This window comes from Geotrypetes seraphini, chromosome 11 (genome assembly GCF_902459505.1).
Source record: "Geotrypetes seraphini chromosome 11, aGeoSer1.1, whole genome shotgun sequence".
Taxonomy (NCBI): Eukaryota; Metazoa; Chordata; class Amphibia; order Gymnophiona; family Dermophiidae; genus Geotrypetes; species Geotrypetes seraphini.
The window spans coordinates 23,715,855-23,742,807 of NC_047094.1; the positions used below are offsets into that span (position 1 = coordinate 23,715,855).

Genomic DNA, 26,953 nt, shown 5'->3' on the forward strand with positions numbered 1-26,953 from the left:
CAGGAGTGGCCTTCCCTCGCCCCTCTCCACTGCTGCGCAGCCGATCCCCCGCTGACCCACGTTCTCTCCCTCCTGTCCGAACCCCGCTGACCCTGAGACCTACAAAGAGCAGCGTTGGCAGCACTCTAAACAGGCTGCTTTGTGGCCTTCTCCCACCGGGGCATTCCCTCTGCTGCATCACTGATGTCATCAGTAACATGGCTCACGGAAGGCCCCGGTGTGAGAAGGCTGCGAAGCAGCCTGTTTAGAGTGCTGCCGATGCTGCTCTTTGGAGAGAGGTATGTAGGTCTCGTGGTCGGTGGGGTTTGGATGGGAGACATGGAAGGATGCGAGGGTCAGTGGGGGTTCGGCTGCGCGGCGGGGGCCTGCTCAAGGGTTCTGCTGCATGGAAGGGAGAGATAGAAGCAGGGAAAGGGTTCTGCTGCACCAGGGATAGGAGGGAGGGAGGGATAGAAAGATGCTGTGCACAGTGCAAAGGTTCTGCTGAACAAGGGGATGGGAGGGAGGGATAGAAAGATGCTGCAGAGGGAAGGCACAACGGGATGGGTGAGAGGGGAGGAAATGCTGCACATGTGGGGGGAGAGAAAGGAAAGAGGAAACATTAGGGTGAAGGAGAGGAAGGGAGAGATGATCATGTACATGAAAAAAATAATACCTACCCTGAAAATAAGCCTTAGTGCATATTTTGGGCCCAAAATTAATATAAGACACTGTCTTATTTTCGGGGAAACATGGTATTTTATCAGTCGGACCCAGAGCTCACTTACCCCCCCTTTTACTAAACCGTGATAATGGAAATTAGCACAGGGAGCTGCGCTGCTCCTGACACTCAGAGTTCCTATGAGCATCGGTTGCTATGCAGAGCGTTCAACATGGCTCCCTGTGCTAATAATCGCTATCGTGTTTTAGTTAAAGGGTGAGTTACTGCAATGGATATAAAGGTAAGCTACGTTTACCTTGAATACTTTCAGGAACTTGAGCAGCATTATATATTTTTAAAATGTAGAAACATTCCCCCAGTGCAACCCTTAAACTGGAAAACATTCCATGATGCATTTCCCAGGAGTTTGCTTTCATCTGCTATCTTTTGCCGTTCTGAAGTTTGTTAGCTGCATTTAGCAATATGTCTCTGGCTTCCATTTGCTCTCTTCTCACATTAAAGGATTATGTGTTATGAACAGCGGCAAATGTTTGGAAAAAAAAAAAAAGTTCTAGGAACAGCTACATGTTTACAAAACACATTCTATGCTGAGAAAAATCAGCACAACTCAGCGGGGAACAAAAAGGTAAGATTTCCATATGCTCTCATTATCATTTTGCTGTACAAAACCAACTTAATAGTTTTGTGGCAACAATAAAAATTACCACAGTATTTAACAGTCTACCGTCATGAAAGGAAATCTTGCCGAAACGCTTAGAAGTAAAAGCAGAAAGGGACTGCAAATACACATTTGTTAAAAAGTATAAAACATTATGAAGGCCTCCCTCCATATTTGCAGCTGTTTGGAGGCACAGCCCCCTCACAAATACCGCCGTTTTGCAGCTAACTTTCTAAAGATACGAGTTGCACCAGAGAAGAGAGCGCACCAACCTCGGCGCACAAATCTCACCTCTTTGGCATGGCACAGTACTGAAGGTCTTTCTGAAACAGCAGGTCAAAGAAAGCCTCGCAAAAAAAAAAGAAAAAGAGGAGCTCACACCCACACCCGGCAAGGCCATGCATATCAGTGCACACACTTGGACCAAAACGTGTGGTGCGGAACAGGAGTCTCTTCTGTTGGGCTTGAAGGGGAATGTCGAGAGCTTGCAGGAGGAGGTGTGATGCCTTCTATTCGCTTTTGCAACGAAAATTAGATGCCATTATAGAGGGTGGGAGTAGTTTCAGAGGAGCTTCAAATATACAGTTCTCCCTCCATATAATTATTGATGGAACTCGCGAAAAACCAAAGTCGCAAATATGGAGAGAGACCTGTGTAGATTACAGATTTGCTATTCCTCACGAGCTGAAGTAGCCATGTTCTAATATGCTACCCCCAAAAAAGAAAAAAATTTGTCTGTACATGCTGGAACCACATTCTCCCTGACCGAGAAGAATCTACATCTGCTTGAGATATACGCAGGGACGACCATACTCTGAAACAATTTAACAGAAAATCAGTTCTGTAAACATGATAACCAAAAAGGGATGGGGAGCAAAAGCATGGCCTGAGATTTTAAGTCTTCACAGTTCTAAACACAACGCATTCTTTACAGCACAAACAGCTATCGTAATAATTTAAAAGAGAGCTCTGCCGTACAGTTAGAGCCACGGATGCCAGGCGGGATCCATACGGCACAAATTATCCAGGCTATTAGCAGCAGCTACCAGTGTGTTGACTTTGCTCTCGCCACCGTCAAACTGGGCAAGATTATTCAGTCGAGTCACTATGGCAGTAACAGCTTTCTGAACCAATGAAACCAACTGCTGGCTGTCCATGTTTTCGGGCTGCCCGGCTGCCGAAAGAGGAGAGGATGTATCCTCTTGCGTTTTCTTATGCCAAGCGATGATCTCGTCCCGTAAAACAGTTTTCAGGATGCTGTCAACCTACGTGGGAAAAAAAAATTTGAAAATTATGCCCAGCTCCTAAACAGTTAAAGGAACATAGATTCTGCTCAGTCTCATGTGGAAGGCATCCTGCTGTATTCTCAAAATGCCGCTGCTGAGCCTTACTGACTGAGGACATGGACTCTGGATTTCTTCTGCTGGTGGGGCTGGCGAGGATGCCTGCCAGCTTCATGGACGCTGCGTCAGGCTGCTGGGTGGGCCTGAGGCAAAAGCAGATGGGCTCAGGCTCACCCCGTAGCTATGCCCCTGCCCTTGTCAAATTCCCGCAAATCTGTCAGCGCTGCAGCCTTCTCAGTCACGGGCTGTTAATAAGCACACGAAAAATGGTGCTTTGAAAGCCCGAACGTTCTCACCAACAAAGGCATCCGTGCAAAGTGTATTCACTTAAAAAAATTCAAATTGCAAGAAGGCATCCTGCTCTATTCTCTCTTTTTTTTTCAGCAGAAATATTTTACTGCAAATGAAGGCTCTTCCTGGATATATTAGCTACGCTATAAAATCTCAGCTATAACACAGATAGACACCCTTATATGAGCTGTATTTTTTTCAGTGCAGACAAGCTGAAATAAATCCAGTTCTACTTGCAATATCTGTCCTTTCAAGCCACTCCAACTCCTGCTTTGAGGAAATATGCTCAGTGGGATGATGCACGTTTTATAGAGGGCTGTCGGTGTAAAACAGCTCCGGTGCAAGATGAATGACACAGCGGGAAAGGTCTCTGCTCTGAAGGTGAGCAATCAGCAGTACAATGTTCTACACTTCATTTTAAACCTTCACCAGCTTCTCACGGCAAAGGCCCCAAAGTATTAATTTTTCTTCATGAAGCAAGAAGCATTTCCTGGATTAAATTTAGTTCCAGCCGAGGTCTCACTGAACTAGTTTACAGCCTGCCCAGAACAGCAGACGATGCGGTCTACGGGAGTAATTCTAGAACTTGGTGTTCAGGACCAACTCTATAAGAGCTTCAGGACAGAGAATGACACTGGGACACATTTTCCCCCATCCCCGCACGAACTCAATTTCCCCGTTCCGTCCCCGTGAGTTTTGTCGCTGTCCCTGTCCCATTCCTGTAAGCTCCTTAACTGCACAAGCCTCAAACACTTATGATTTTAAAGTGTTTGAGGCTTGTGCAGATGAGGACGGAGCTTAGGCATTGGTGGAATGAGGCATTATGACATCACAATCTGAGTTCTAGAATGTTGCTACTTATGATTTTAAAGTGTTTGAGGCTTGTGCAGATGAGGACGGAGCTTAGGCATTGGTGGAATGAGGCATTATGACATCACAATCTGAGCTCTAGAATGTTGCTACTTATGATTTGAAAGTGTTTGAGGTTTGTGCAGATGAGAACGGAGCTAAGGCATTGGTGGAATGAGGCATTATGACATCACAATCTGAGCTCTAGAATGTTGCTACTTATGATTTGAAAGTGTTTGAGGTTTGTGCAGATGAGAACGGAGCTTAGGCATTGGTGGAATGAGGCATTATGACATCACAATCTGAGCTCTAGAATGTTGCTACTTATGATTTGAAAGTGTTTGAGGTTTGTGCAGATGAGAACGGAGCTAAGGCATTGGTGGAATGAGGCATTATGACATCACAATCTGAGCTCTAGAATGTTGCTACTTATGATTTTAAAGTGTTTGAGGCTTGTGCAGATGAGGACGGAGCTTAGGCATTGGTGGAATGAGGCATTATGACATCACAATCCGAGCTCTAGAATATTGCTACTTATGATTTTATAGTGTTTGAGGCTTGTGCAGATGAGGACGGAGCTTTGAGGAAAGGGGCAGGGACAGGCAAAGAACTCTCCGGGATGGGAAAATGAGTTCCCGTGGGGACAGGGTACATGTAAGCAGTTACAGAATACTAGTGCAAAGCAATTTTGGCATGCTTATTTTAGGCCTGCCCACTTATGACAGGTCAGTGGCTGGTGTAAGCTGGAAACACCTGAATGCACCATGCTACGCACTCAACTGAAAGCATTCTGTAAGTTGTACGCATAGTTTGGTGATGTGCCCACGGCTCCCACAGGGGGGGGGAGGGGGGGCAATGCTCAAAAGCTCGATGCGCAAAAGGGTTCCGGGGCTTTTATAAATCGTAGTAGAACCCTATGCAAGTGCATTACAAGGAGATCATTAGTATTAAAATGAGAATTCCTTGGAATGCACAACAGGGAACGCCCACCTCTTTCCGTGCAACATTTTTCAGCAGGTGTGGAGCTGCCGATGGCTATTTGTATTTGTTGGGTGTGCGTGTGTGTCCCACACCTTAACAGCTGTCTTCTGACCGTAGGCACGGGATATATCGCACGTAAAACAAGCACAACGGCAGTGTCCAAACTGCGTAAGAAAGAAACTCAAACAAAGAAAAATAAACCTGCTTGACAGCTCTGGTGATCATAGGGACTATACTGGGCCTGCGCACCAAAGCTCTGCTTATCGCTCCACTCTTGGGTGCGGCTGCCAGGCACAGTTATTTATTTCTTTATTCAATTTTCTATACTGTTCTTCCAGGGGAACTCAGAACGGTTTACATGAATTTAGTCAGGTACTCGAGTATTTTTCCCTGTCTGTCCCAGTCAGCTCACAAACTATCTAATGTACCTGGGCCAATGGGGGGTTAAGTGACTTGTATCACCCAAAGTCATATACAGGAATGAGAAAGAAAAAAAAAAAATCACGTGTCCAATCTCAGATCCCCGTGCATTGCTAGATTGTACACCTGCACTGGAAAGGGAATATAGTAACATAGTAGATGACGGCAGATAAAGACCCGAATGGTCCTTCCAGTCTGCCCAACCTGATTCAATTTAAATTTTTTTTTTTTTTTCTTCTTAGCTATTTGTGGGCAAGAATCCAAAGCTTTACCCGGTACTGTGCTTGGGTTCCAACTGCCGAAATCTCTGTTAAGACTTACTCCAGCCCATCTACACCCTCCCAGCCATTGAAGCCCTCCCCTGCTCATCCTCCACCAAATGGCCATATACAGACATAGACCTGCAAGTCTGCCCAGTAACTGGCCTAGTTCAATATTTAATATTATTTTCTGATTCTAAATCTTCTGTGTTCATCCCACGCTTCTTTGAACTCAGTCACCGTTTTCCTCTCCACCACCTCTCTCGGGAGCGCATTCCAGGCATCCACTACCCTCTCCGTAAAGTAGAATTTCCTAACATTGCCCCTGAATGATTCCTCACCGGCTCTGGATCCCCCTCCTGTCCTGCTATAACACCACTCAATTTCTTCAAAAAATCTTTTGAACTTAATAATTTCAAAATGTTACTGAAAATCATCTACTTGGCTACTTAGCTGCAGGGCAGGGTTCATTAATGATTCAAGAATGTCACTGCATCCCCACCAGTCCTCGCCGACGTCCAGCTAGTTTCGCCCTCAAGCTGCGACAGGGCTCCGGACTGAACATAAGTGACGTCAGAAGTCACTTAAGCGGGAGCTGCTTCACCTGCGGCTGTCTCTTCCATAGTGAGCGAGCATAGCAGCACGCCGCAGTAAGCTACAGGATTATTGGAATGTTCTTCTGCCTCAAGTTATATTCCCTGCCATTTTCCTATTTGTATTTTTTGCAGATATTGGTCCGGAGCCCTGTCGCAGCTTGAGGGCGAAACGGCAGCTAGCTGGACGTCGGCGAGGACTGGTGGGGATGCAGTGACATTCTTGAATCATTAATGAACCCTGCCCTGCAGCTAAGTAGCTTGATTTTCAGTAACATTTTGAAATTATTAAGTTCAAAAGATTTTTTGAAGAAATTGAGTGGTGTTATAGGAGGACAGGAGGGGGATCCAGAGCCGGTGAGGAATCATTCCCTTTCCAGTGCAGGTGTACAATCTAGCAATGCACGGGGATCTGAGGCTCTCCTCTTAACACAGTTTAAAGTGCTTTAAATGAGCTGGAAGATATTCTTCAATGATTTTGTGACTTGTTTTAAGAAGTTAAAAATACATTGAGAAGGGTTAAGTGACTTGTCCAGGGTCACAAGGAGCAGCGTGGATTTGAACTCACAACCTCAGGCTGCTGAGGCTGTGGCTTTAACCACTGCGCTACATCTCCCCTCCCCCTTTTCATCAGGGTACTTAACACAAATAGTGTGCATATAATTTGCATGGTAATCATACTGAGCATGCCTCAGCACAAGAAAATCGGTTCCAACCCGGTGTTTTCCACCAAGTTCCTGGAGCTTTGTCCAACTTGCCCTTAATGCACTAAACTTCTCTGGCATATATGTAATAGAATAGCACCCAGTACTTACAAGTGTGTTTAACTGCCAATTACTGATGTCTCTGGTGCACAAAAGTGCTATAACACAGGCATGCACCAAGCAGCTAATAATAGGTACCAAGTTTGAGAAAGAGGGGTTAAAAATACCGTTCAAATTAACCTCCCCTTTTACTAAACTGTGATAGCGGTTATTAGGATCTAGAATGCTCGGAGGTGGGATTTAGCACATTCAGCCTTCAAAATTCTTTCAACAATTCTTATGTATCTTTGAAAAAAAAACAACAAACAGAAGAAAGGCAAGATTTAAAATGAAAAACTTGAACATACTAACAATGTACAGTGGAACCTTGGTTTACGAGCATAATTCATTCCAGAAGCATGCTCGTAAACCAAAATACTCGTATATCAAAGCGTGTTTCCCCCATAGGAAATAATGGAAACTCGCTTTGATACATTCCCCCCCCCCCCCGAGGCCAGCAGCGCTGCTCCCCGACCTACTTGCAAAGGCCCCCCCCCGCATGAACCGGCACCTCCCGCCCATACAACTTGAACTTAACCCCCCCCCCCCCGTCTAGCACCAGCACGCAGCCCACAGGACGTGCCGGTGCTGCTAGAAGATCTTCCTGCCTCTGCCGGGCCTTGAGCATGCATCTGCACATGCTCAAGGCCTTCTAATTCTCCCTCTCGCCGAGATTCTCGGAGATCTCCGAGAGGAAGAATTAGAAGGCTTGAGCATGCACAGATGCATGCTCAAGGCCCAGCAGAGGCAGGAAGATCTTCTAGCAGCACCGGCACGTCCTGTGGGCTGCGTGCCGGTGCCAGACGGGAGGGGTAAATTCAAGTTGTTCGGGCGGGGGGGGGGGGGGTGCCGGTTTGCGCAGAGGGGGGGTGCCGGTTCGAGTGGGGGGGGAGGGGGGAAGTGATGCCGGTTTTTATGGGGGGGGGGGGGCAGGTGCTCGCAAATCGAGTCAACACTCGGTTTCCAAGACAAGTTTTGTGAGAATGTTTTGCTCGTCTTGCAAAACACTTGCACACCGGGTTACTGTCAACACTAACAGAACTCTGACATTATGACCAAGGGGAGAGTGTGGCACAATGGTTAAAGCTCCAGCCTCCGACTCTGAGGTTATGGGTTCAAACCCACGCTGCTCCTTGTGACCCTGGGCAAGTCACTTAATCCCCTCATTGCCCCAGGTACATTAGATAGATTGTGAGCCCACCAGATCAGAGAGGGAGAAATGCTTGAGTACCTGAATAAATTCATGTAAACCGTTCTCAGCTCCCCTAGGAGACTGGTATAGAAAATTGAATGAATAAATAAATAAATTTGAAGTCCCTGGACCAAGATTAATAGAACTACAAACAACTGTAATGAGAGTTCTCTCATAGGCAGGTCTTAACCTTTGGAACTCCATGCTTCACGGCTTCCTCAAGGAAACATCCTACTTCTACCTTCCAAAAACGACTGAAATCAATTCTATTTCTTCAACACTATGGAACTCTACGCGATACTCACTATAATCCGCAAACGAGCGTCTCCCACTAACTGCAGTTTCTCCCTCCGACTGTTCATACCTTATTTCATTTTTATTTTGCTGGGTTTGTCTTATTTTATTTTTCCTATTTCTTTTCTCCTGCCCGATATAGTCATTTCTATTTATCTTGTTAGATTTACTTTTCTAGCTTTTTCTCTCCAATGCAACCACTCTGTTTCACTTTCCCTGGTTCTCCACCTCTCTCCGGGGCTCCTTCTTCCTTCTCATCTTCTTTCTATTTTTATCTTTGATATATGAATGATGTTCTTTTTCTCTTAGGCACTTTACTTTAGATCGTGAGCCCATTCGGGACAGAGAGTGAAGTCCAAAGTGCCTAATGAATTTAGTTTTGTAAACCACTTAATACTCATGTACAAGCGGTATAGCTTTTTTTAAGATATAAAATATTGTAACTTTTTCCCTTACGTTTTTACCAAAGTATTCCAGTATTGTCCATAATGTCTGTATTGTCAGTTTAATATTCCCCTGTTTACTTATTTAATGTAGTAATGTTAATTTAATTTTAATGTTTTATCCCAATTATATATTTATGTAATTCGCTTAGAAATATTAAGCGAATCATCAAATTTAAATAAAACTTGAAACTTGAATACAATTTAATATTCAAAGCAACAAAAAATATATGCAAAAACAGAATGCTAATTTTTAAATCCTACCAAATAAAATAGACTTAGGTGAAAATCTTATTACTACTCGTGCTTTTACATGACAGCCCTGTAAATAAGGCCCTACTGGGTCAGATCAATGGCCCATCTAGTCCGGTATCCAGTTTCCAACAATGGCCAATCTACATCTCAAGTACTTGGCAAGAACCTAACTAGTAATAACACTCTATGCTACTGATCCTAGGGCAAGCAGTTGCTTATCCTATGTCTCTCTCAATAGCAAACTATGGACTTTTCCTCCAGGAACTTGTCCAAACCTTTGTTAAACCCAGATATGCTAACCACTTACCACATCCTCTGGCAATGAGCTCCAGAGCTTAACTATTTGTTGAGTGAAAAAAAATTTCCTCCTAATTGTTTTAAAGGTATTTCCATGTAACTTCATTGAGTGTCCCCTCGCCTTTGTACGAGTAAGTTTTAAAGAAAATCGATTCACTTTTAGCTATTCTATACCACTCAGGATTTTAGACCTCATCCATATCCCGCCTCAGCCATTTCTTTCCCAAGCTGAAGAGCCCTAACCTCTTTGGTCTTTCCTCATACAAAAGGAATTCCACTCCCTTTATCATTTTGGTCACTCTTTGTTGAACTTTTCTAATTCCGTTAAATCTTTTTTGAAATACGGTGACTAGAAATGAGCACCATAGTCAAGGTGAGTTCTCCAGTTGTACTCAAGCATCAACTACTGGTAATCATGCAACAGGGGAAAATAAAAGTTCACTACTTTCACAGACTAATCATATATCCATAGACAAGGGGTAGGCAATTCCGGTCCTCGAGAGCCGAAGCCAGGTCAGGTTTTCAAGATATCCACAATGAATATGTATGAGATACAAATCTATCTCATGCATATTTATTGTGGACATCCTGAAAACCTGACCTGGCTCCGGCTCTCGAGGACCAGAATTGCCTATCCCTGCCATAGACTGTTTTCTTACACCGAATGTCCTCACTGCAAATGTGGTTTTTAGGAAAGTTTTCTAAATTGATGCAGCTGTTGTCTACTAATGGATTGCCCCAGGTACATTAAATAGATTGTGAGCCCAACAGGAAAGACAGGGAAAAATGCTTGACTACCTGAATAAATTCATGTAAACCGTTCTGAGCTCCCTTGGAAGAACGGTATAGAAAATTGAATGAATAAAAATGATCACTCCTGTCTCTTCCAGCTTTAAAGTCCTTACCTACCTTAAAATTTGGCTGTGCAAAGCAGCGAGCCACCGCAATCATGGATGCAGTCAAAGGACCAGACACACCAATCGTGGTGAGGAATTCAGAAATGTTTGGTGTCAGGCGAAATGGGACAGGGCGATTCGCATCCAGGTCTCCAGTTGAATCGTTGATATCAAATCGAAAGTAGGCCACGTTGAGTTTACCAGTGTCCTGAAATTGAAGGCAAGACGTAGGCAAAAAGATCACTAAAGATGACAGTACAGAATTTTTACATGGGATAAATGAATACTTTAGAATCAACTTGTACTTCCAAAGAATTTCTTTGTGTACGATGCTTATGTTGAAAGGACATTCTTCTACTGTGCTTTTCTTTTAGTATTACACAGAAAAATCCACAAGTGTCCAGAACAAAGTACTTCCTTTGAGATTCTTGTCTATGTGTGTGTGTTGTGTGTGTGCATGTGTGTGTGCGCGTGTTGTGTGTGTGTCTATATGTGTGTGTGTCTGTGTTGTGTCTGTGTTGTGTGTGTGCATGTGTGTGTGTGTTGTGTCTGTGTTGTGTGTGTGCATGTGTGTGTATGTGTGCGTGCGTTGTGTCTGTGTTGTGTGTGTGCATGTGTGTGTGTCTGTTGTGTGTGTGCATGTGTGCGTGTGTTGTGTCTGTGTTGTGTGTGTGCATGTGTGTGTGTCTATATGTGTGTGTCTGTGTTGTGTCTGTGTTGTGTGTGTGCATGTGTGTCTATATGTGTGTGCGTCTGTGTTGTGTGTGTGTGCATTGTGTCTTAAACATCTTTTTTTCCCCAAAATAAGTTTTCATTACAAATGATCTGTCTTTTTTATGGCCAAATGTAACTAAGAAAGTGGATCTGGTTGCAATATTATCCTGATAGCAATAAAGTTTATACACAGAGCTCTTTCTTTTGCTGGTATTTTAGGGTACGCTTTTTACTGTTCCTCTAGAACAGTGCATCGCAAACTGTGTGCCCCGGAGGATTCTAGGTGTGCCACGAGATGCTGGCGAGGAGAGGCGCCGGCTGACTGCTTCTCGTGGTTCCTTCTCCTTACCTCTCCTTCTGTAGCACCCCCTCCCCTAACGGCGGTAATAGGAGACTCAGGGGCCGCGGATGTCTACGTGATGACATCACACATGCGCATGATGTCAACGTGTTGACGTCGGTGCATTTTCAGGTGCCTTCCAACCACAGCCCTAGAATAGTGTGCCAGCAGCTTAAAAAGTTTACGACTCACTGCTGTAGAAGATTAAGGTACAACTTCAATTGAGTAGAGTTGACCAAGAAGAGCTGGAGGGACCTGGTCAGGGGTTTTAGAAGTAAGCATGGTTTTAAATTTTGTTGTGTCTTAACAGTGCCTGGTGGCAAGGAGAAGACCAGAAGTACCTGGGGACAGATGTGCGATGGGTAGTGGCCGCTTGGCCTGATCACATGATCGCAAGCAGATAGAGGGAAGGGACAAGCTCAGGAGGATTACAGTAATGCAAACAATCCAGTTTTCACTCCCTCAAGAGAAAGAGGGGAAAAGTAGAGATGACATTTGTAGCCAGCATGATAGTTGCTCCAGAGGACTTGTCTAACAGATTTTCTGTGATGTTACTGTTTTTTGGGCTGCTTTTTATTGTGTTCAAAGGACCCCTGAAGGCAGCTAAACATTGCCGAAACACGGCCCATGTAGGGTCTGATCATCTTAAATGTAGTAATATTTTTCTGGGTTTTTATTCTGTTGGAATTTGTCTGCTTTTTACCACATTGTGATATATACAGTCAAACCTCGATTTGCGAGTAACGTGGTTTGCGAGTATTTTGCAAGACGAGCAAAACACTTGAGCAAACTTTAACTAGAAAACCAAGCATTGACTCTATAAGTGAGCGTATCACCCCACCCCAGGAAACGGCTTTCTCCCCCCGCGGCCCATCCCCAAACCCTTACCTCCAGCGGACAGCGGCACGCACCAACCCACAGGACAGGTGCTGAAATAGCCTGCTGCTGATGTTCTATGCTGTGATAGAAACAAACTGACTATAATGAACACCAATTCCAAGAGAGTTTAAATTACTTTGAAGTACGCTCAGAGAAGTGAAACTCTGAAGAGAGAGACAACCCCCTCTTGGGACAAGAGTTTACCATCCAGTCATTGCATATTTGATAAATCACTCTCTGAGAAATGGTAAACGCTGGTTTATATCTATTTTTCAAAATTTTAAGTTCATAAAACGTTTCTTTTCTTGTTTTGCACCTTTGTTTGAAACATGTGTCACTGGAGCATTGTTACAATCTCACTTATCTTATGAGGAAAAAGTCCTGTAGGGTCCCAACGCGGCCCCGTTTCGTTATCTGCTTCAAGAGACCCAGCTGTAAAGTTGAAAAGTTTCTCACTCAAAAGATAGAACTGAAATGCTGTTTAAGATGTCCGTGAAACTGATTCTGTAATACAAACAAACTGTTAGAACCACACACAGACCACAGCGTATTACTTTAAAACTGCACTATGGTGAAGCTTCATGCTTTACTGGCTATTAATGAGAGGAGGAAGGCACAAATGTGAGCTACATACCGCTTGAAAAATCTCTCAATGACTCCCAACAACGGAGAACGCTGCCAAACACTCCGGATTTTAAACCGGAGGGAGAGGGGGAGGAGCTCCGTGTAAGGAGCAAAATGATGACATCATGACATTGCTCAGCAGTAGTTCACTGTCAGCTTGCATCAGCAATTTCATGATGTCATCATTTTGCTCCTTACACGGAGCTCCTTCCCCTCTCCCTCCGGTTTAAAATCCGGAGTGTCTGGCAGCGTTCTCTGTTGTTGGGAGCCATTGAGAGATTTTTCAAGCGGTATGTAGCTCACATTTGTGCCTTCCTCCTCTCATTAATAGCCAATAAACACAGTGCAGTTTTAAAGTAATACGCTGTGGTCTGTGTGTGGTTCTAACATTTTGTTTGTATTACAGAATCAGTTTCACGGACATCTTAAACAGCATTTCAGTTCTATCTTTTGAGTGAGAAACTTTTCAACTTTACAGCTGGGTCTCCTGAAGCAGATAACGAAACGGGGCCGCGTTGGGACCCTACAGGACTTTTTCCTCATAAGATAAGTGAGATTGTAACAATGCTCCAGTGACACATGTTTCAAACAAAGGTGCAAAACAAGAAAAGAAACGTTTTTTGAACTTAAAATTTTGAAAAATAGATATAAACCAGTGTTTACCATTTCTCAGAGAGTGATTTATCAAATATGCAATGACTGGATGGTAAACTCTTGTCCCAAGAGGGGGTTGTCTCTCTCTTCAGAGTTTCACTTCTCTGAACGTACTTCAAAGTAATTTCACTCTCTTGGAATTGGTGTTCATTATAGTCAGTTTGTTTCTATCATAATTAGACTTTACTGACGTTCTATAAAAGCATATTATCCCTGTTTTTTGTTAGACATGATGTTCTATGCTGGGCAGCTCGTGAGAATCTCAGAGATGGTGGAAGCTAGAAGGCCTTGAGCATGTGCAGATGCTCAAGGCCCCACAGCAGCCCAGCATAGAACATCAGCGGCAGGTTCTTTCAGCACCGGCACACGTATGTCCTGTGGGTTGGTGCGTGCCGGTGTCTGCTGGAGGTAAGGGTTTGGGGATGGGCTGCGGAGGGGAGAGAAGCCGGTCCCCGGAGTGGGGTGGAAGCAAGCAGTGCCAGTGGCCTCAGGTGGGGGAGGTGTCTGTTTTTGGGATGTGGAACGAATCATTAAGTTTCCCTTACTTCCTATGGAGAAACTCGCTTTGATAAACGAGAACTTTGGTTTACGAGCAGGCTTCTCGAACGAATTATGCTCATAAACCAAGGTACCACTGTATATATATTTTTATTTGGTCACAACATTAATAAACTTCACCATTTTTAACTCTTGGAAGTCCAGGATCTGGTTCCACTTTTTACTTCTGTACAACTTGGTTTTTGTGGTAGCTAGAACAAAGCACGAATATAGGAATCGCGAACTGCAGAGACAACATAAGCCACAATGAAGCCTTGGAGGGATGGGCTACAACACTACAATTCTTGGATTAAGTGTGGGAACCTGTACGCTCATCTAGTCAGGATGACATAACTGATTTGGTTAGGGAGCAATAAGCTTACGTAAGGCAGCACACACCATCTGGGCACATCTGCACATCTGGGCAGACTGAATAGGCCAGTTGGTCTATCTGCCATCATCTGAAGCTTGTAAAAGAGAGAGACCCTCTAAGCCAGGGGTGTCAAAGTCCCTCCTCGAAGACCGCAATCCAGTCAGGTTTTCAGGATTTCCCCAATGAATATGCATGAGATCTATTAGCATATAATGAAAGCAGTGCATGCCAATAGAGCTCATGCATATTCATTGGGGAAATCCTGAAAACCCGACTGGATTGCGGCCCTCGAGGAGGGACTTTGACACTCCTGCTCTAAGCAGACGTTCTCCCTGCCTGATGACCACAGCGCACTAGAGAAAATGCTACTTTGAAGATATGTTAGGAATTCTATGCGCGTCGGAGCTTTTACCGCCACGGCCGGTGATAAAAAATGCTAGTGTGACTTCAGAAAGTGGTGGGGGAGGGGGAGTAAACGTTCACATAAATGTTTATACATTAGATCAGTGGTCTCTAATCCGGTCCAGGAGGACCACTAGCCAGCCGATTTTTCGGGATGACCCTAATGAATATGCATGAGAGATTTGCACATAAAGGAGGTGAAAGGCATGCAAATCTGCCCCGTGCATATTCATTAGGGCTATCCTGAAAACCTGACTGACTGGTGGTCCTCCAGGACAGGGTTGGGGACCACTGCACTAGATTGATTGATTTATTTATTCAAATTTTTAGCCCGTCCTCCCAAAAGAGCCCAGAATGGGTTACAAAGTACATCCATAATACTCGAGACAGGACAGAGATGACATAATTGACATAAATTACAATATAGACATGACAATAAAACATATGCACTAAGTAGTATCTGGTGAGATTAGGTGGCGTTTCTGACTTTTAAGGCGCTGGGTTTGCAAAGAGGAAGGTTTTCAGCTCCAAAGTCCATCTAGTGATTTAACAGGTGTGCCAAAGTCTGGGAATGAAATGTGAGTAGGAGCGTTTGCGGGCTGTTTCAGTTTTGAGGGAGCGGCCGGGAGGTATGGTCAATCGTTTTTCTCCTTGGGACCTCAGTGGTCGCTTTGGGAAGTAGATTTGTAGTTTAGTTTTCATGTAGTACGGAATCGTTTCACGGAAGGTTTTGAAAACAAGGACCAGGGCCTTGAAGGCGCAGTGTTTTTGAATGGGCAGCCAGTGCATGGAAGGTAATGCAGGGGTAACTTGGCCGTGGATGCCTAGGGTTTTTCAGAAGGCGGATTGCAGCGTGTTGCACCCTTTGGAGGCGGGAGAGAGTTTTGGTAGGCAGGCCCACTAGTAGAGTGTTACAATAGTCTACGCGGGATAGTACAAAAGCGTAGAGTAGGCGTGCAAATTCGGGTTCTGAGAAGTATGCACATATGGTTTTAGCTGGCGGAGGTAGGAGGAGGAGGATGATACTAGTTTGGATACATGATCTGTCATTGATAAGTTAGAGTCAAGAGTTACTCCTAGGCTGTGGACGTTGTCTTTGGGTGTAAAGGTGTTTGTGTCCCAGGAAAAGGATGGATGGGGGTTTGTGGATGCAGTGTTCTGTCTTGGATTCGTTTAACTATAAAGTACTCCCGAGATAAAGAAAATTCAGACACTGCAAAAAAGCAGAGTTCATAAAGTACAACAGCAATCTGTGTGCTTTTTCTTAGTTCATTTCCATCAGGCACCCACTGATCAATTCTACATCACCTGCATATCTACAGGAGGCATCTGTCAACAGAACCCAATGAACCAGGCTAAAGATTTCACAGGTGAATGCACAGATGCCTTCTGGTTAATGGTAAAATGCCTCTCTAATTCCTGCCTTTCAGATGGACGATGATCTGGTTTAAACCAACCAGATTAAGTGACAATCTCAGACCAATTATCACCTCGAAAATGTATTCATGACTGAAACTCAAGCCAAGCTCAGTGTTTTAGCAACTGCTTCTGATCAGTTTAATTCATTCTCGGGTTCTTTATCATTACCATATTGATCTTCAGAATCAAGTTAGCGTAAATGTCACAGCCAAACATTAAAAATAGACTAGTTTTCATTATTAGAGATAAATGATTTATTTGATCTAGTGGTTCCGCTTTTCTCCATTTATCTGTCTTTTAAAGAAAAATTTAGAACCAGTGCCTCAAACCCTCTTATGGAAGCACCCCTTTGGCCAGTCAGGCTTTCAGAAGAGCAGATTTACAACCACTGGGGATCAAATGCACAGTCACTGTGGCAGTCCTGAAAACGCGACTGGCAAGGTGTTTCTCCAGGAGAAGGTCGTGAAATGCTACTCTGGAGCTACTAAAAGCCTTATTTACAACCACCTGGAGATTCTCCTCCTATTTGAATATTTCCATCTCCCGTCGTTCTTAGGCTGTTCATTGTAGCAACGGCCTCGAGGATAGAAGCCATTGATCAGGCTTCTTCCATGATGCTGCATCACAGGCTCTAAATCCAGTGACCATGTGTTGCTTTGAATGACCAAAACAAGAAAACCCGAATTGTACTAGAACAGCACTAATATAGTGAACAGAAATATCGTGAGCAGTATTGGATATTCGAGTTAAATGCAGTTTTTCCCTCAGGTTTGAATGAGTGTGTGGAATGGTTTTCTATTTTATGAGTTTGGGATCCGGTTCTGGTTTTCCTTTTTGTTTCTGACTTCCAGGATATGATGTCATGCCCTCTTCTTGTTCAAATTGGACTCACTGGGTTCTGCCTCTCCAACTGCCATTTCTAATCTGGGCATTCTCTCTTAGAAGTTCATTTAGGACAGGTTCCTGAAAATATTTCCGAAACTGAATCAGTTGAACCATCTATGTTGCCTGGAGTACAGCTTCTGCAATTGGACCCCTTGTGAAACTCGTTTGGGGAGTTCCTGCTTTTGCAGGCCGTCCGCTTAAATTAAGTCTTTTGACTGCTTTTTGGATAGACTGCGCAGTTAATCTACCTTGTTGTCAGTTAATGTGTTACTGCAACTTTATATAATTTTGTATGATTTATCACGAGTGTTTTTGTGCACTGTTATTTTGATTCACTACACACGAGTAAGATTCTATGATGGTGTGGTGTGCTGGGTTGTCACCCGCGCACGGATTGAAGGATTGAACGGTTTCCGTTCATTTGACTGACCAATCCACACTGAGATCTTCTCACTTCAAATTTTTTTTTATTATTACTGATATTAGTGTTACATACATATATATATTGTTGCAGTACACATTTTTCTGTTCACTTGCTTTGAATGAAGACACGACTCCTGCCCTGCCCCCACCCCCAGGGCTCTAAATGCTGTGAAGTGAAAGCTGTTTTAGCTCAATCTTCATCAAAGGGAGGGATCCAATATAACATTTTTAATGCAGTCAAAGAGAAGGAAGGTTACTTGGAAAGAACGCTTGCATATGGAATATGACAGGTAAATCCTTCAACACAGTGGCGTAAACATAGAAACATAGAGTATTACAGACGAAGAGGACCAGCGGCCCAAGTCTGCCCACTCAAGAACCCTCCCTCCCACAAGTCTGCCTACTCAAGAACCCTCCCTCCCTGGATTATCCATCTTTTAAGCATAACTCTGTAGCACCCCCACTTGTTTGTCCCATCGACTCTTGAAGTCGAGCACGCTACTGGCCTCGACCACCTGGCGTGGAAGGTTATTCCATCGATCAGTCACCCGTTCGGTGAAGAAGTATTTCCTGGTGTCACCATGGAATCTTCCCCCCTTAAGCTTTAGTGGATGCCCTCTTGTCACCGTGGGACCCTTTAGAAAAAAGATTTCTTCCTCCACTTCAATGCGACCCGTGATGTAGTTGAATGCTTCTATCATGTCCTCTCTTTCTCTGTGCTCCTCGAGAGAATATAAGCGCAGTCTGGTCAGATGTTCTTCATATGGGATGTCTTTAAGTCCTGAGACCATCCTAGTGGCCATTCTCTTCACATCCTTTTGATAATGTAGCCTCCAAAACTGGACACAGTACTCCAGGTGAGGTCTCACCATGGATCTGTATAACGGTAGTATGACTTAAGGCTTTCGGCTGATAAAGCTCCTTCTGATGCAACCCAGCATTTGTCTAGCCTTTGCTGAAGCTTTCTCCACCTGATTGGCAGCTTTCATATCTTCCCAGATGAGAACTCCCAAGTCCCTTTCTACAGTAGTTCTTGTTAAGTTTTCACTGTTCAAGGTGTATGTTCTGCATGGATTTCTGCTCCCAAGGTGCATTACTTTACATTTTTTGGCATTAAAGTTTAGTTGCCAAGTACTGGACCATTGTTCCAATAAAAGCAGGTCCTGCTCCACAGTGCTGGGACTGGTTGCGCTGTCATGTTCTGTTGCCCTGCCCACAATGTTGCATAGTTTAGCGTCATTAGCAAATAATGTAATTTTGCCTCGAAGTCCCTGAGTTAGATCCCTTACAAAGATATTAAATAGCATCGGGCCCAAGACCGAGCCCTATGGTACTCCACTGGTCACTTTCGACGTTTTTGAGGGAATACCGTTTACCATTACTCTTTGAAGTCTAAGCCAGTTTTGTACCCATGCTGTCAGTATTTCTCCGAGTCCTAATGAGTTCATCTTGTTCAATAACCTACGGTGTGAAACACTATCAAAAGCCTTGCTAAAGTCCAAATACACGATGTCCAGGGACTCTCACCCCCATCCAGTTTTTTTGTTACCCAATCAAAGAAGCTTATCAGATTGGATTGACAAGACCTTCCCTTTGTAAAGCCATGCTGGTGGGGATCCCTTAATCTTTCATCATCCAGAAATGTGTCCAATCTGTTCTTGATCAACTTTTCCATGACTTTACTCACTATTGATGTGAGACTCACCGGTCTATAATTTTCAGCCTCTGACCTGCATCCCTTTTTGTGGAGTGGGATAACGTTGGCAGTTTTCCAGTCCAGGGGAACTTTTCCTTCGCTTAGGGAAAGATTGAAGAGCACGGCTAACAGCTCTGCCAGGACATCACTCAATTCTCGAAGTACTCTAGGGTGTAGATTGTCCGGGCCCATAGCTTTGTTTACTTTTAATTTTGATAACTCATAGTAGACTTCGCTCGCAGTAAATTCCATGTCCCGGAATGGGTCCTCCGAACTCCCCTTTGTCTGTGGCTGAGGACTGGATCCTGGTGCTTCGCAGGTGAAGACTGAGCAGAAGTAGTTATTGAGTAGTTCTGCTTTGGCTGTGTCCGAATCTGTAAAGTTGCCGTCAGGTTTCTTTAGGCGCCCAATACCGCTTGTGTTCTTCTTCCTGTCGCTAATGTATTTAAAAAAGGATTTCTCCCCTTTTTTTACCTGCCTAGCTATGTTTTCTTCCATCCGGAGTTTGGCCTCTCTGAATGTCGTTTTAACTTTTCTGGATTTGGCCAGATAGGTTTCTTTAGCTTCCGGTCATTGTGATTGTTTGTAGTTAACGATAGCTTTTTGCTTTTTTTTTTGCTTTACTAGTTCTGAGATCTCCGTGGAGAACTACTGTGGTCTATTTTTTCGGCGTCTATTTGCTCTCGGTTTTTATGTATATGTTGGTTGCTTCTTGCAGGGTAGATTTCAGAGTCGACCATAGTTCCTCTACATTGTCCGTTGTGCTTGGTAGACGTAGTCCCCCATGTCCTGAAAGTTAGTTCCTTTAAAATTTAGGACCTTAGTCGATCCTTTCTTGAGGTGGAACCAAACCTTGTTGTGGTCGCTGGATGCCAAGGTGTCTCCTAGTGAGGGGCAGCACCCTGGGCGCCATCCTGGCTGGGGCTCTAGCTCTACTCCTCCTCGACGCCCACCCACCTCTTCAAATCTTTGCCTTCAGTGAGCAGCACCTCCTACCTGCTGCTTGTGCTAGCCTAAGCTCTCCTTCTGATGTCACTTCCTGGTCACAAGCCGGCAAAGATTTAAAGAGGTATGTGTGTGTGGGGGGGGGGGGGGGGAGGGAGGTTCGGCGATACCAGGTACCAGTGTCCCAGGCACCTACTTCCTTCGCCACAGTGCTGAATAGGAAGCGTTTCAAGGCTTCTACATGGAAGCTGTCCGGTTCTACAGATAACCGGAGCCGGCTTAACCACTGGATCAAGTGAGGCTCTGGCCCAGGGAGCCGGAGATCAAAAGCGCATAAATACCCAGCCTCTGACCTCATCTAGTCTACAGGTTAAGCCTTTTCTCACCACCCCCCCATATGGTCTCTCCCCTTTAATCTTACCCTTTCCTGCGGGTCTGGCACTGCTCCCTCATATTTCTCGGGACTGCAGGGGAGTGAAAGAGGGGAGGGAACAGTGCCGAGCCTGTAGGAAGGGGGACAGAGGAGGGAAAAATAAACCAGCCCATGGGAGGGAGAGATGCTGAACATGGGGGGGGGGGGGAGTATCACCAAAGCAAGTTGAGCAGATCCTGTTTTCAGCCTCAACATAACTTGGCACCCTAAAGAAGGAAACAGCTCCTTGGGAACACAGAAGAAAAATTAATTTGCATAAGATTAAGTACAGAAAGAGAAATTATGCAAAGCATTTACCTCGGCATCAGTCACACATATTTTCCTCAAGCCTGAGTTCATAATTCATAAAGCTACTTTTTTCAGCTTGGGAAACTTACCTGAGCAATTTGCAGCATCTCTGGGTTTAGTCTGTTCAAGTGAAAGACAAATTCCGCAAAACCAATTAATGCCAACTGAATTGTGAACATCTTCCGAAAGGTCCAGTAATCTGTGGCATTGGGGAAGGTGTGCAATGCCCATTCCTTTAGCATACTGCGTGGTACCATATTACTCTGTACCTCCTTCAGAATATCACGGAGAACCTAAAAATCAACAAATACTTTCTTTAGAAATACAGTAGGCAAGGCACAGCGAACCTGAAAAAACCCCACTGAGCAATGCTTAAGCTCCTGCCACGGATTAAAGAGAAAAGTTATGTTCCGCATGCAAAGAGGTTTCACACTTTGCATCTTGCCTACTGGATGTTTCACCTTGCAAAATTACATTAAAACTAGTAATTGGAGCTCTAAACGCAAAACAATAAAATGAAACACTTTTAGAAATATATGCATGTTTTAAAAATAGTCCACCTGTCCATGGTTTGAAAATGCCATTAAGGAAGTTATCTATTTTTAATTCTACTCTACTGTTTGTTGAAGGTCATTGCTGGGCTAGTCCTGTGGTGTGACAGCAGGAAACTGCTTTTGGATATGGAAACCTGGGGACCAATTCTTGACAAAGGCAGATAATGGGAATGAAGAGAAGTGGCAATTAGGGCCTGCAGAGGTGAGATGTGCTTCCAGCTGCTACAAAAAGGCCTCACATTCACATCACTGCTCAACACAGTCTAAGTAGGAAACCTCTAAGCATTCTCATTTAACTTAAGAAGTGCTATACTGAAGGTCCATCAAGCTCAGTATCCTATTTCCAACAGTGGTCAACTCAGGTCCCAAGTACCTGGCAGAAACCCAAAGAGAAGCAACATTCCAGAGCTGAGTTTGTGATGTCATAATGACTCATTCCACCAGTGCCTAAGAGCCAACCTCATCAGTGATGTCACAGTGGCTTGATTGTCCTATACTTGGCTTACATAAGAACATAAAATTAGCTTTACTGGCACAGACTGAAGGTCCATCAAGCCCAGTATCCTATTTCCAACAGTGGCCAACCCAGGTCCTAAGTACCTAGCTGGATCCCAAGTAGTAAAACAGATTTTATGCTGCTTATCTTAGCAATAAGCAGTGGATTTCCCCAAGTCATCTCAATAATGGCCTATGGACTTCTCTTTTAGGAAATTATCCGAACCTTTTTAAAACCCTGCTAAGATAACAGATTTCACCATGTTCTCTGGGAATGAATTCCAAAGTTCAATTATGTTGTGTGAAGAAATATTTTCTCTGATTTGTTTAAATCTACTACTTAGTAGCTTCATTGCATGTCCCTTAGTCCTAGTATTTTTGGAAAGAGTAAAGAAGCAATTCACATCTACCTTTTCCACTCCACTCAGTATTTTATAGACCTCTATCATATCCATCCCTGAGCTGTCTCTTCTCCAAGCTGAAGAGCCCTAGCCATTTTAGCCTTTCCTCATAGGGAAGTCGTCCTATCCTATCCTATTTATTTATTCATTCATTCAATTTTATATACCGTTCTCCCAAGGGAACTCAACGGTTTACATGAATTTATTCAGGTACTCAAGCATTTTTCTCGCTCTGTGCCAGTGGGCTCACAATCTTTCCAATGTACCTGGGGCAATGGGGAGATTGACTTGCCCAAGGCAAACCTTCCCTGTGCTTGTCACAACCCACCTACCAACAGCTCATGAAGAATCTAGGAATGGCAAAAAATTAGTAAGGAAATAAATTCCCTCATCCCCCAGAGGCCTTAATAGAGCGCTTCCCCTGGCAGCTTGGCCTTTGTGTCCAGCAAGAGGAAAAACACTTAATAATATATCAGTTTTCTCAGCCATGTGGGACCAGTCTTACGGAATATCCTGCAAGGTTACGGGATCTCGTGACTGACTGACGTATCACAGAGGAAACTGAACTAGTGTGTACTATCTTTCCCCCCAGTCCAGGAAACTAAGTCACTGACAGAAGCTTCGAAGTAGGGCCTCTGAGGGAAAGAGAAAATGTAAAAAAAGGTGTCTGCTACTTTTGACATCCCCAGAATCACAACACTCTAAGTGACTGCCTGATTTCCCTAATGGAAACACCAGCCTTGATCCTCCTAAAAATCTCTAGACGATTATGCTGTGGTTTTTAATTTTTATTTTTTTTTCATTCATGACTAAGAGCCGTCCTATACATTACTAAGTCCTCTTTTGTCTTGAAAGATGGTACTGGAAAATATCTAGCTGGCTTTACGAACACAGCTCTAAGCTGTAAAATTAGCGAGTGCACTGCTGCTCTCTGGAACTACATAGTCTAAACCAGGGGTGTCAAAGTCCCTCCTCGAGGGCCGCAATCCAGTCGGGTTTTCAGGATTTCCCTAATGAATATGCATGAGATCTATTAGCATACAATGAAAGCAGTGCATGCAAATAGGTCTCATGCATATTCATTGGGGAAATCCTGAAAACCTGACTGGGATTGCGGCCCTCGAGGAGGGACTTTGACACCCCTGGTCTTAACAAAAGGGCTGGAAAGGAGTGCATCATAAAGTTTCTATCGCTCTCTTTATATAAATATATAAAAATAAAATCACTCCTGCAAGTCTTTCAGAAATCAGTTTTATAAAGGGACGCTTCCCTTCTCATTTTGCAGATCAAGAATTGTGTTTGCTATTCTCACTCCCTGGGCGGTAAACATTAGAGTGTCACATCAGGCCTGACTGCATTCACAACACAGCCCCGTCCTGCTGCGCCTTAGTGCTTAAATAGAGAACGCATGAATTATAGATGCCGTTTCTTTCCTACATTCAGGAGTTTGTCAAAATTATCCTAATGCCCTCATCTTCTAATTCAGAAAGGGAAAAGGACATGTGAGCCTTAGATTTGACCCCTGCACAGGAGTGCAACGTATGTGTACGCTGTCGATTGTTAAAGACTCTTGTCTAATGACAGACACAGATGAGATTTTCCAACAAAATTAGTTCTTATCGTTAAACAATGTTTTTCATGCAATTCAATGAACACAACAAGTAAGCATGTGGTAATCCCATTTCAAATTGAACTTGCTTACACACAATATCAAATGCATCTCCCTATCAATGAAAAATCAAACAGACACGGTTTTATAGTATAAACTGCCATTATTCCTTTAGAAAGGGAAAAGAGGGCAGCGTTTCGCCTGAGCTGAACAGGAGTCCTCTAACTGCATTTCTGCCAGTGGGGGGTAGTGTTCAAGATTACGTTTCTATCACTAAGTACAGGCAGGTTCCCTGGAGTCCTGCAGAGCTTGCCGGTCCCTCATTATTGAAAATGTGATTGAAAAACAGCACCCCCCACTGGCAGGACTTTAGGTGGAGGACTCCCGTTCAGTTTAGAGGGAATAGAGAGAAAGAGGACCTGAATGAGTTGCTGCCGTCGATAAAACCTGTACAGTGGGTGTTGTCTTTTTCTGAACTACGCTTGACTGCGGCGAGAAAAGAACACAACTATTTGAGATTTCTAGCTGATGTCTCAACTTGCTATAATATGGAAAACAAAACAGCACTGACTCGAAGCTCGCTGTTTTGCTTTTTCATCATTTTAAGGTTCCTGTTTTGCAAAGACGCGCTAGCGGCTGCCTAATGGCAACAGCCCCGAAGCCCTTTAAATCTCTATGGGCTTCAGGGCCGTTACCACGCCGTTTTGTAAAACAGGCCCTAAGGTTAATCGGTACCTTTTAAATCCTTGTTTGTTAATAAAACACAATTTCTTACACGGTCGCACTGTAGAGCAGGGCTGCTCAAGTCCAGTCCTCGAGATCTACTGGCAGGCCAGGTTTTCAGGATATCCACAATGAATATGCATGAGAGAGATTTGCCTGCACTGCCTTCTTGGTATGCAAATCTCTCTCCTGCATGTTCATTGTGGATATCCTGAAAACCTGGCCTGCCAGTAGATCTTGAGGACCGGACTTGGGCAGCCCTGCTGTAGAGGATAATCCCCCCTCCCCCAACAGTGGATTCATCCAGGCTGGCCAGTTAAAACCTGTCCACACGCCTATGGACTCATCTCAACAGCCAGTCACTGCATGGTCACTGTAAAGTCCTCTCTCCTTATCTAGGATGGTCTGTCTGTCTCCTCTGTATAGTACTATTCTGGGCAGATGAATATATAAAATGCTCTTCTTTCTCGTATTCCGTTTTTCCTCGTGATTTTTTTCAATTTTATTACTTTTTTAGTTGCAGGGGGACTGTTAAAACCAACTGTTTAGTTATTGAAAAAAATGCTTTTATTAATCTAATTGTATCGCTATAAGACATTTTCTAGCGCAGCACGGTGACCCCAGCCATTCCAGTTTCCAAGATTCTATTCTCCTGTCCTACTTAGATGCTATTGGAAGGAATTGTGGGCGTGGTGCTGAAATGGTTTCAGGCTTTTTAACCAGCCGTTCATATCAAGTGAGCTCAGACGACAAACTTTCCTCTGTCTAACTTACATACTGTGGAGTACCTCCAGGTTCCCCATTGTCACCACTCTTATTTAAGATCTACCTGTGCTCACTGGGGAGCCAACTAGCATCCCTAAGAGTAAAAAGTTATAGCTACGCAGATGACATCACCGTCCTTCTTCTAATCCCCTACAGTCTTCAAATGAGACAGGACTACAGAGATTGTGAGTCTGCCGGGACAGATAGGGAAAATACTTGAGTATCTGATTATTATTCAATGTAGAGAATGACACGGTGACAAAATTCATTACCATTCCCGTCCCTGTGGATAACCGCGGGAAACCATTTTCATGTCATTCTTTAAGGAAAGAGGGAAGAATCAGAGTATGAATGGCCACAACCACTGACCCACAAGCTTTGCTTTGAAGAATGCTGGTATAGAAGGACTGAGGTTGAGATAGACAATACAGAATGACAGTCTCTGGTATCCAGAGCAGATATTGTGATGTCATAATGCCTCATTCCACCAGTGCCTAAGAGCCAATCACATCAGTGATGTCACAATGGCTTCATTATCCTTGGCTCACATAAGAATCAGAGTATGAATGGGCACCACTGACCCACAAGCTTTGCTTTGAATAATGCTGGTGTAGAAGGACAGAGGATGAAATAGACACTAGAAAATGACATGGGTTTATTTCCCGCGGTTATCCGCGGGGACGGGAACGGTGATGAATTTTGTTACCGTGTCATTCTCTAATTCAATGTATTGTAAACCGCTTTGGATGAATCTCTACATGAAAAAGGCAGTTAATAAATCCCAGTAAATAGATAAATACTTCTCTGACTTTTAAAAACAGCGGTTCCCAACCCTGTCCTGTAGGACCACCATCCAGTCGGGGTTTTCGGGATAGCCCTAATGCATATGCATCAGAGAGATTTGCTTATAATGGAGGTGGCAGTAATGCAAATCTGTTCCATGCATATTCATTAGGGCTATCCTGAAAACCTGACTTGCTGATGGACCTCCCAGGTAGGGTTGGGAACCACCATTTTAGAACCTTCCCTAGCCTTTGGCTGAGTACCACAGAACCTCGATTCCCACTAGAGGCCAGCAGGTGCCATCATTTATTCGTGCCCAGGACACTTCTTCCCCACCACTAGCCCTGGTTGGATTACAGAATGAAAGCTCAGCCTGGAATCAAACCAAGCTCTTCCACACAAACTCTTCCAATCAAACCAAGCTCTTCCACCCAAGGAGTTCCAGCATCTCAAAGAATAGCAAGATTCCGGAACCCCATTGAGAGCAACACTCCAGAGCTGAGATTGTTTCTCAACATAGAAACATAGAAAAATGACGGAAGAAAAGGGACATAGCCCATCAAGTCTTCCCACACTAAAGACCCACCCCCCTAACTTTACCCTCTTAGATATCCCATAGCCCATCAAGTCTGCCCACTCTGATGACCCTCCCCCAAACTTTACCCTCTTAGAGATCCCACATGCGTATCCCATTTACTTTTAAAATCTGGCACGCTGCTGGCCTTAATCACATGCACTGGAAGTTTATTTCAATGATCGACCACTCTTTCGGTGA

At 44.1% G+C, this 26,953-nt stretch overlaps 1 protein-coding gene across 5 annotated transcripts in view; it reads right to left on the minus strand.

The window, feature by feature from the left end:
* Nucleotides 1-619: 619 nt before the first annotated feature.
* The window catches only part of TRRAP (transformation/transcription domain associated protein), a 359,951-nt gene continuing 333,617 nt past the window's right edge, over nt 620-26,953 (minus strand). For all 5 annotated transcript variants that reach the window (XM_033914195.1, XM_033914194.1, XM_033914196.1 and 2 more), the window contains 3 exons: nt 20,938-21,141; nt 10,250-10,444; nt 620-2,584 (listed from right to left, as the gene is read on the minus strand). In XM_033914195.1, the coding sequence (XP_033770086.1) occupies nt 2,300-2,584; nt 10,250-10,444; nt 20,938-21,141 (684 nt within the window). In that variant the 3' untranslated portion in view covers nt 620-2,299. The remainder of the gene's footprint in view (nt 2,585-10,249; nt 10,445-20,937; nt 21,142-26,953) is intronic.